Source organism: Tachysurus fulvidraco, chromosome 14 (genome assembly GCF_022655615.1).
Source record: "Tachysurus fulvidraco isolate hzauxx_2018 chromosome 14, HZAU_PFXX_2.0, whole genome shotgun sequence".
NCBI lineage: Eukaryota > Metazoa > Chordata > Actinopteri > Siluriformes > Bagridae > Tachysurus > Tachysurus fulvidraco.
The window spans coordinates 905,351-915,859 of record NC_062531.1 but is presented as its reverse complement, the minus strand read 5'-3'; the positions used below and the strand labels follow the sequence as shown (position 1 = coordinate 915,859).

General features: G+C 45.2%; 1 protein-coding gene across 4 annotated transcripts in view; it reads left to right on the top strand.

Annotated features, from left to right (window-relative positions):
- The first annotated feature begins 227 nt into the window (after positions 1 to 227).
- LOC113642636 (very low-density lipoprotein receptor-like) overlaps positions 228 to 10,509 on the top strand; it is a 109,975-nt gene continuing 99,693 nt past the window's right edge. For 3 of the 4 annotated variants that reach the window (XM_047800436.1, XM_047800435.1, XM_047800437.1), the window contains exons 1-5: positions 228 to 383; positions 7,787 to 7,924; positions 8,285 to 8,404; positions 9,147 to 9,272; positions 9,646 to 9,811. In XM_047800436.1, the coding sequence (XP_047656392.1) occupies positions 311 to 383; positions 7,787 to 7,924; positions 8,285 to 8,404; positions 9,147 to 9,272; positions 9,646 to 9,811 (623 nt within the window). In that variant the 5' untranslated portion in view covers positions 228 to 310. The remainder of the gene's footprint in view (positions 384 to 7,786; positions 7,925 to 8,284; positions 8,405 to 9,146; positions 9,273 to 9,645; positions 9,812 to 10,509) is intronic. The other variant, XM_047800438.1, reaches the window with a different exon arrangement.

The following is a 10,509-nucleotide window of genomic DNA, read 5'->3' as shown; positions in this document are numbered from 1 at the left end:
TTGTAGATGATGTTCAGTGACAGAACACACAGTGTTGGTGTTGTAGATGATGTTTAGTGACAGTGTTGGTGTTGTAGATGATGTTCAGTGACAGAACACACAGTGTTGGTGCTGTAGATGATGTTCAGTGACAGAACACAGTGTTGGTGCTGTAGATGATGTTCAGTGACAGAACACACAGTGTTGGTGCTGTAGATGATGTTCAGTGACAGAAAACAGTGTTGGTGCTGTAATTAACACTTGTTTATAGAACGCAATGCTGGGTGCTGCTGACGTCACATTCCTGCGACCGGCTCCCAGGGAAGGTTGAATGAGTAAAAGCATGACGCGCTTACACATGGTTTTGATACCAGCAGGATTTTTGTATGCGATTCTTTTATCAGGTAAAAATTGAATGTCATTTATATCAGATGTCAGTGTAATGATGTGTGTCTGTAAAAACGCTACAGGATGTTTAATAGTTCACTTTATCCTTCAGTCCGCGTGCAGTTGTGTGTACTTGTCTGTGATTGGTCAAGAGTGAGATCTGTCAAACATGCTAATGCTAATGCTAGCCTCACAGGTCGTGCAGGAATGAGGGAGGGAGAGAGTGTGCGTGTGTGGGAGAGATAGAGAGAGTGTGAGTGTGCGTGTGTGGGAGAGAGAGAGAGAGAGGTAGAGTGTGTGTGTGTGTGTGTGTGTGTGTGTGTGTGTGTGTGTGTGTGTGTGAGAGAGAGAGGTAGAGAGTGTGTGTGTGTGTGTGTGTGTGAGAGAGAGGTAGAGAGTGTGTGTGTGTGTGAGAGAGAGGTAGAGAGTGTGTGTGTGTGAGAGAGAGAGGTAGAGAGTGTGTGTGTGTGTGAGAGAGAGAGGTAGAGAGTGTGTGTGTGTGTGAGAGAGAGAGGTAGAGAGTGTGTGTGTGTGTGAGAGAGAGAGGTAGAGAGTGTGTGTGTGTGTGAGAGAGAGAGGTAGAGAGTGTGTGTGTGTGAGAGAGAGAGGTAGAGAGTGTGTGTGTGTGTGAGAGAGAGGTAGAGAGTGTGTGTGTGTGTGTGAGAGAGAGGTAGAGAGTGTGTGTGTGTGTGAGGGAGAGTAAAGGAGTGTGTGTGTGTGTGAGGGAGAGTAAAGGAGTGTGTGTGTGTGAGGGAGAGTAAAGGAGTGTGTGTGTGTGGGAGAGTAAAGGAGTGTGTGTGTGTGGGAGAGTAAAGGAGTGTGTGTGTGTGGGAGAGTAAAGGAGTGTGTGTGTGTGTGGGAGAGTAAAGGAGTGTGTGTGTGTGTGGGAGAGTAAAGGAGTGTGTGTGTGAGGGAGAGTAAAGGAGTGTGTGTGTGAGGGAGAGTAAAGGAGTGTGTGTGTGAGGGAGAGTAAAGGAGTGTGTGTGTGTGTGGGAGAGTAAAGGAGTGTGTGTGTGTGTGGGAGAGTAAAGGAGTGTGTGTGTGTGGGAGAGTAAAGGAGTGTGTGTGTGGGAGAGTAAAGGAGTGTGTGTGTGTGAGGGAGAGTAAAGGAGTGTGTGTGTGAGGGAGAGTAAAGGAGTGTGTGTGTGTGAGGGAGAGTAAAGGAGTGTGTGTGTGAGGGAGAGAGGTAGTGTGTGTGTGTGAGAGAGAGGAGATGAGAGTGTGTGGAGGGAGTAGAGTGTGTGTGTGTGAGAGAGAGTAGAGAGTGTGTGTGTGGAGAGAGAGAAGAGGAGTGTGTGTGTGAGAGAGTAAAGAGTGTGTGTGTGTGAGATAGAGAGGAGTGTGTGTGTGTGTAGTGGTGTGGTGTGTGTAGAGGGAGTAGTAGTGTGGGTGTGAGAGAGGGAGAGGAGTGTGTGTGTGTGAGAGAGAGTAGAGAGTGTGTGTGTGTGTGAGATGGTAGAGAGAGAGAGTGTGTGTGTGTGTGTGAGAGAGGAGAGTAGAGGTGTGTGTGGAGAGGAGAGGAGACAGAGTAGAGTGTGTGGTGAGATGGATAGAGTAGAGAGAGAGCGTGTGTGTGGGTGATGTGGGAGAGTATGAGTGAGAGTGTGTGGAGAGAAGAGGTGTGAGAGTCTGTGGTAGAAAGTGTGTATGTTGTGGTGTGTGATAGTGTGAGAGATGTCGTGTGTGTGTGGAGAGGAAGAGTGAGAGAGTGTGTGTGTGGAGCGAGTGAGAGTAGAGAGTTGTGTGTGCGTGTGTGGAGAGGGCTAGAGAGAGAGAGAGAGTGTGTGTGTGCGAGAGTAGAGAGGTGAGTGGAGAGAGTGAGTGTGTGAGCTGGCGAGAGAATAGGATGTGTGTGGTGAGTGATGAGAGTAAAGCGTGGTGTGTGTTAGAGTGGGAGAGTAGAGGCGTGTTGTGTGCTAGAAGAGTGAGGAGAGAGAGTGGTGTGTGATGTAGTGTGAGATGAGAAGAGTGTGTGTGATGAGAGCTGGAGCGTAGAGAGTGGTGGGTGAGATAGGGGAGAGTGAAGGGTGTGTGTGTGCGTGGAGATGAGTCAAGAGTGTGTGGGTGGGAGAGTAGAGAGTGTGTGTGATGTGGGAGAGTAAAGGAGTGTGAGTGAGAGAGTACGAGTTGAGTGTGTGGATAGAGTCGAGGAGTGTGAGAGAGTGTGTGTGAGTCGAGCGGGCGATCTGGTGTGTTGTACCTGAAGTACAGAGGAGAACTATGTAAGTTCGCTTGTGGTTGAGAGGAGGGAGAGAGAGGAGAGAATGTGGTTATTGTGTGGAAGGGAGAGAAGGGAGAGAGTGTGTGTGTGTGAGAGAGAGGGGAGAGAGAGATAGAGAGAGTGTGTGGGAGACAAGACGGGAGAGAGAGGAAGTGTGTGTGAGATGAGAGGGTAGAGAGAGAGATGAGGTGGTGTGTGTGAGAGAGAGAAGTGTGTTGTGAGAAGCATGAGACTGAGAGTACAGTGTGGAGAACTTGAGGTGTGAAGAGGAGAGAGAGAGAGTGTGTGTTGGAGGAGGGAGAGAGAGAAGAGTGTGGTGTGTAAGAGGGAGAGAGTGAGAGAGAGTGTGTGTGGAGAGGGGAGAGGAGATAGAGTGTGGTGTGAGAAGGTAGAGAGGGAGAGAGAGTGGTGTGTTGAGAGAGGGAGAAGAGAGAGAGAGAGGTGTGTGTGAGAGGGGTCGAGAGAGAGCAGAAGTTGTGTGTGAGAGAGGCGAGTGACGAGTTGGGGGTGTGATTCGTGAAGGGGGAGAGAGAGAGAGAGTGTGTGTTTGGCGTTAGGGAAGTAGAGAGTCGAAGACAGAAGAAATTAGGTAGTGTGAGAGAGGGAGAGAGAGAGAGCGAACGTGTGTTTACAAGAGGGAAGAAGAGAGAGAGAGTGTGTGTGTTTTTATCTATTTATGATATATATGTATATTTTTTTTTATCATATTTACTCATATCTTGCTTCTCTTTTTTTTTCATCTATTTATCTCTCCCTCTATATTTTTTTTTATCTATTTATATATATCTATATCATTTTTTTTTATCTCTTTCCTCTCTATATCATCTTTTTTTTTTATCTCTTTTCTCTCTCTATATATTTTTTTTTCCTGCTTCTTTATCAGATATCTCATCTTCTTTTTTTTTTATATATATTTTATATCTCTTATATATTTTTTTTCTATATTTATCTCTCTATCTATATTTTTTTTTTTCCTTTTTCTTCCTTCTATCATCTCCTCGTTATCTTTTTTTCTGTATATTTTATATCATATATATATCTTTTTTTTTTTTCTATCTTTCTTTACTTTTCGCTCTTCCTCCCTCTATTTTCTTTTTTCTCTCTCCTTTCTCTCTCGTCTCTCTATTTTTTTTTTTATCTTCCTCTCTCTTGTGCTCTCTTTTTTTTTTATCTCTTTCTCTCTCTATCTCTCTTTTTTTTTTTCTCGTCATTTCTATATTCTATATCTCTCATATTTTTTTTTCTCTCTTTATCTCCTCTTACTCTATTCTATTTTTTTTTCTCTCTCTTGTATCTCTCTCTCACTCTACTTTTTTTTTATCTCTTTCTCTTTATCGTCTTCTTCTTTTTTTTTCTCTCTTTCGTTCTCTGGCTCTCTCTATTTTTTTTTTTATCTTCTTTCTTTTGCTTCTCGTCCTTGCTTTTTTTGTCTCTCTTTCTCTCTCTCTTTTTTTTTTTTCTCTCTTGTTTGCTCTCCTGATTTTTTTTTTTCCTCTTTTTCTCTCTCTTTTTTTTTTGATTTTTTTTATCTTTCTCATTCTCTCTTTTTTTTTGTGTTTTTATCTATATCTTTCTACTCTCTCTTTATTTGTTTGTCTCTGTTCTGTTTTTGCTCTCCTATCTTTTTTTTTTCGTCTCTTTTCTTGCTCTTCTCTCATACTTTGTTTTTTTTTTTCTTACTTTCTATCTATTTTTTTTTTTTTTTTTTGTCTGTTTTTTTTTTCTCTTTCCTTTTCTCCTTTTTTTTCTGCTCTTTTTTCTGCTACTCTTTTTTTTCTTCTTATCTTTTTCTCTTCTCATCTTACTCTCTTTTGATGATTGGTTTTTTTTCTCTACCTTTATTTGGGCGCCCCCCGGCCGCCGCCGTGTGTGTGTGTGCGCTCGGCGCGCCGCGCGCGCCCGTTTGCGTTCGTGTGCTCGCGGGGCGCGCTGCGCGCGGCGCGCGCGCCGCGCGTGTGGGTGTGTTGTGTGTGTGGTTTGTGCCCGGCGCGGGCGCGTGTGGTGTCGCGCGGGCGCGCGCTGCGCGCGCGCGTGGTGTGTGCGCGCACGGGCGCGCGCGCGCGCGCGCGCGCGTGTGTGTGCGCGCGGCGCGCGCGCTCGCGCGCGTGTTTTTGCGCGCCATGGCCGCTCGCGCGCTGCTGTGTTGTGCGCGCGGGCGCGCGCCGCGCGCTTTTTTTGTGCGTCTCTTGCTCGCACGCGCTCTTTTTTTTATTTTTTTTTTCGCTCTTTCTCTCTTCTACTCTCTTTTTTTTTCTCTCTTTCTTCTTCTCTCTTTTTTGTTTTTTTTTCTCTCTCTCTCAGAGAGTGATTGTGTGTGTGTGTTGTGTGGACCGGGAGAGGGAGAAGTGTGTGGTTTTGTTGTGTTTGTGCGAGCGCGAGACGAGCGCGAGACTCGCGGAGAGTGTGTGTGTTGTGCTCGCTAGGCGCGTGTGTGTGTGTGCGAGAGCAGCGCGCAGAGCGAGCTCGCCGCGTGCGTGTGTGTGTGTGGTGGTGCCCCCCTCCTTTACTATTTCCCGTTTTGTTTTTCGTGTTTGTGTGCCGCGCGCGCCGCCCGCGCGCCGCGCTCGCGCGTGTGTGTGTGGCGCGCGCTCCACGCGGGTGTGTTGTGTGTGGTGTGTGTGCGCGCGCGGGCGCGCGCGCGCGACCCCGATGTGTGTGTGTGTCCTTGTGTTTGTTCCTCCCTCTCTCGTGTTTGTTTTCTCTCCTCGCGCTCTCGCGCGCGTTCTTGTTTGTGCGCATGTCGCTTTCTACTTCCTCCTGCTCTTTTTTTTCTATTTCTCATTTCTCTCTCTCCTCTGATCCCCTAGTCTTTTTTTTTTTTTTTTTCTCTCTCTCTCTTTTTTTTAATCTTTTCTCTCTCTACTCAGGAGATGAGATGGAAGGTGGGTTGTGTGTTGTGGATTGACTGACCGGGAGAGGGAGAGAGGTGGTGTGTGTGTTGTGTATGTGGTGTGTAGAGATGCAGAGAGAGAGAGAGAGATGAGAGCGCGCCGTGTTGTTTGTGACAGAGCGCGCGCGTTGTGTGTGTATTTGTTTGTGTGTTTGTGCGCGCGCCGGGCCTCCGCGCGCCGTGTGGGGTGTTGGGTTTGTGTGTTTTTGTGTGCGAGCGAGTGCTTGTGTTTGCTTCTCGCGCGCTGCGCGCGGTTTCGCTTTTTGTTGTTCTATTGTCTCTTTCTCATTCTCTCTTTTTTTTTTTTCGCCTGGTCTCTTTCTCGCTCTCCTCTTTTTTTTTTGCTCCCTTTGCGTCTTGATCTCGCTATCTCTTTTTTTTTTTTTTTTTTTCTCTTCGTCTTATTTCGTTTCTACTCTCTGGCTCCACTACGGTTTTTTTGTTTTTTTTTTTTCTCTTTCTCTTTCTCCTCTCTCCTCTCTTTTTTTTTTTTCGTTTTCTCTCCTTTTTTTTTTTTCTTTTTCTGCTTCCTTGTTTCTCCGTTTTTTTTTTCTTTTTTTTTTCTCCTTATTTTTTTTTCTTTTGTGTATCCGTGGGGGTGGTGTTTTGAGTTTGTTAATTAGGGCTGTGTGTATCCGTGTGGTGTTGAGTGTATAGCCGTGTGTATCCGTGTGGTGTTGAGTGTATAGCCGTGTGTATCCGTGTGGTGTTGAGTGTATAGCTGTGTGTATCCGTGTGGTGTTGAGTGTGTATCCGTGTGGTGTTGAGTGTATAGCTGTGTGTATCCGTGTGGTGTTGAGTGTATAGTCGTGTGTATCCGTGTGGTGTTGAGTGTATAGCCGTGTGGTGTTGAGTGTATAGTCGTGTGTATCCGTGTGGTGTTGAGTGTATAGCCGTGTGTATCCGTGTGGTGTTGAGTGTATAGCCGTGTGTATCCGTGTGGTGTTGAGTGTATAGCCATGTGTATCCGTGTGGTGTTGAGTGTGTATTCGTGTGGTGTTGAGTGTATAGCTGTGTGTATCCGTGTGGTGTTGAGTGTATAGTCGTGTGTATCCGTGTGGTGTTGAGTGTATAGCCGTGTGTATCCGTGTGGTGTTGAGTGTATAGTTGTGTGTATCCGTGTGGTGTTGAGTGTATAGCCGTGTGTATCTGTGTGGTGTTGAGTGTATAGCCGTGTGTATCCGTGTGGTGTTGAGTGTATAGCTGTGTGTATCCGTGTGGTGTTGAGTGTGTATCCGTGTGGTGTTGAGTGTATAGCCGTGTGTATCCGTGTGGTGTTGAGTGTATAGTCGTGTGTATCCGTGTGGTGTTGAGTGTATAGTCGTGTGTATCCGTGTGGTGTTGAGTGTGTATCCGTGTGGTGTTGAGTGTATAGCCATGTGTATCCGTGTGGTGTTGAGTGTGTATTCGTGTGGTGTTGAGTGTATAGCTGTGTGTATCCGTGTGGTGTTGAGTGTATAGTCGTGTGTATCCGTGTGGTGTTGAGTGTATAGCCGTGTGTATCCGTGTGGTGTTGAGTGTATAGTCGTGTGTATCCGTGTGGTGTTGAGTGTATAGTCGTGTGTATCCGTGTGGTGTTGAGTGTATAGCCGTGTGTATCCGTGTGGTGTTGAGTGTATAGTCGTGTGTATCCGTGTGGTGTTGAGTGTATAGCTGTGTGTATCCGTGTGGTGTTGAGTGTATAGCCGTGTGTATCCGTGTGGTGTTGAGTGTATAGTCGTGTGTATCCGTGTGGTGTTGAGTGTATAGCCATGTGTATCCGTGTGGTGTTGAGTGTATAGCCGTGTGTATCCGTGTGGTGTTGAGTGTGTATCCGTGTGGTGTTGAGTGTATAGCTGTGTGTATCCGTGTGGTGTTGAGTGTATAGCCGTGTGTATCCGTGTGGTGTTGAGTGTATAGCCGTGTGTATCCGTGTGGTGTTGAGTGTATACCCGTGTGTATCCGTGTGGTGTTGAGTGTGTATCCGTGTGGTGTTGAGTGTATAGCTGTGTGTATCCGTGTGGTGTTGAGTGTGTATCCGTGTGGTGTTGAGTGTGTATCCGTGTGGTGTTGAGTGTATAGCTGTGTGTATCCGTGTGGTGTTGAGTGTGTATCCGTGTGGTGTTGAGTGTATAGCTGTGTGTATCTGTGTGGTGTTGAGTGTATAGCCGTGTGTATCCGTGTGGTGTTGAGTGTATAGCTGTGTGTATCCGTGTGGTGTTGAGTGTATAGCTGTGTGTATCTGTGTGGTGTTGAGTGTATAGCCGTGTGGTGTTGAGTGTATAGCCGTGTGTATCCGTGTAGTGTTGAGTAAACTGATGGTGTTTCAGGTGTGGAGTCGGGGCAGAAACCAGAGCAGGTGTGTGTCAGCTCACAGTTCAGCTGCTCTGATGGACAGTGTGTGCATCACTCAGGGAGATGTGATCACCATGAAGACTGCAGAGACGGCAGTGATGAGAAGAACTGCGGTGAGGAAACACTAACACACTTAACACACTCTCTCCACTTGTCCATGTAGTCACTAGTCTCGCCTGAACATCTCGTCTGCTGAGCATCCAGAAGCTCAACAAAAAATGTCCTGCGTAAATATTCATCCTTTTTACTGAGCAGTAACGTGATGAGTCCAAACGGCATGTTTACACAACCTTAACACGGGCCGGGACGGAGGGACGACGACCGGCGGAGACAAGAAGAAGACTCTTAACACTTAACACTTATCACTTAACGTGATCTCTATCAGTGACTGAGGCAGATGTTAATGAATTAAACCTTCAGCTTCACATGCAGTGTGTGAAGAAGTCAGTGATGTACGTTAACCTGTGTTTCAGAAGAGAACGAGTGTGAGGTGAATAATGGCGGCTGTTCTCATCACTGTGTGGATGAGCCTCTAGGGTACAGGTGTGACTGTCCTCCTGACATGAGACTGGTGCAGGACACACGCTGTGAAGGTACACACACACACGTACACACACACACTCACACACACACACATGCTCACACACACACACAGGAAAGGTGATTATTATTATTATTATATAAATACACATTTTATATTAGCAGATTTAATACAGTAATTCAGAATAATAATAAGTTAAAGCGGTTCTAAGCTCTTTAAATCCACTAGATGTCGCTGTTATACTACTGCAACTAATAATAAACATTATCAGTTTATTATAATATATAAACAATATTTTATTCATACATTTTAAATGATCAGTTATAATCATACAGAAATGAAGAAATACAATTTAGTTAAAAATAAGTAACATTATTTTTACATCATAATAATAATGATGGTAAATTAAATTCTCATTAATATTCGTATTAAGTGTATATTAAGAGGTATTTTTCTGCTATTCATTTTTATTAACTTTATTTATGTTTAAAATTTTAGATGTTGTTTCACCTTCAAATATTAACTCTAGCCACCAGATGGCGCTGTTCATCCTGCTAATGCACTGGTGTGAGAGATCATGTTAATGTTGATATTATAAGGTCTTTATGATGAACCACTTTTCTGCAACATTCAGTGTGTATTTGTCTTTAAATATATAAAAGTGTAAATGTTGAATTAATGATTATGAAAAAGATTTTTAATGACGAGATTTCATCGTCTGTGATTCATCAGATGATCTGATGCTGTTTATCTGTCATGCATGCGTGCGTGTGTGTTTGTGTGCGTGATGTCAGATATGGACCCCTGTCTGGATGCAGATGTGTGTGATCAGGTGTGTATTCATTCTAACATCTCTTATACCTGTGAGTGTCGTCATGGTTACATGAAGAGCTCAGGGACTGGGCGGTGCCTGGCTACAGGTGAGATTGTTCACTGTTCTCACTAAAGATTTCATTCTTTTTTCTTGTTTTTTTGAGGGAGTGATTTTACACAAGCAGGTGAGTACTAAAGGTGAAACTCCATGGTAAGACACTGTGGACACACACACACACACACACACACACACACACACACACACACACACACACACACACACACACACAAACACACTTACCGTGGATTACAGTAAAGTCTCAATCTGGAGACTCATTCAATGTATATTCCACTAGAGGGCACTGTGGCATTGCATTTCTCTATAATGAAGACTCTGTCTGTGTATGTGTACGTCGATGTTCATGTGTACGTGTGTATGTGTGTATGTGTGTATGTGTGTGTGTGTGTGTGTGTGTGTAGGTGATACAGCAGCGGTGGTCTTCAGTAGCAGTGAGGGAATCGTGTGGATGAAGCCTGATGGGTCTGAGAATAAAAAACTCACCAACACAACAGGAACATCAGGAGCTTTAACCTCTCACACTGCTGATAACACACTGTACTGGACCAACACTGAACACATCTATAGGTACTGAACACATCTACAGGTACTGAACACACACACACTGTACTGGACCGACACTGAACACATCTACAGGTACTGAACACACACACACTGTACTGGACCAACACTGAACACATCTATAGGTACTGAACACATCTACAGGTACTGAACACACACACACTGTACTGGACCGACACTGAACACATCTACAGGTACTGAACACACACACACTGTACTGGACCGACACTGAACACATCTACGGGTACTGCACACACACACTGTACTGGACCGACACTGAACACATCTACAGGTACTGAACACACACACACACACACACACACACACTGTACTGGACCGACACTGAACACATCTACAGGTACTGCACACACACACTGTACTGGACCGACACTGAACACATCTACAGGTACTGAACACACACACACACACACACACACACACACACACACACTGTACTGGACCGACACTGAACACATCTACAGGTACTGCACACACACACACACACTGTACTGGACCGACACTGAACACATCTACAGGTACTGAACACACACACACACACACACACACTGTACTGGACAGACACTGAACACATCTACAGGTACTGCACACACACACACACGTTTACATTTACAATTACGGCATTTGGCAGACGCCCTTAATCAGAGCGGCGTACATAACACACACACACACACACACACACACAC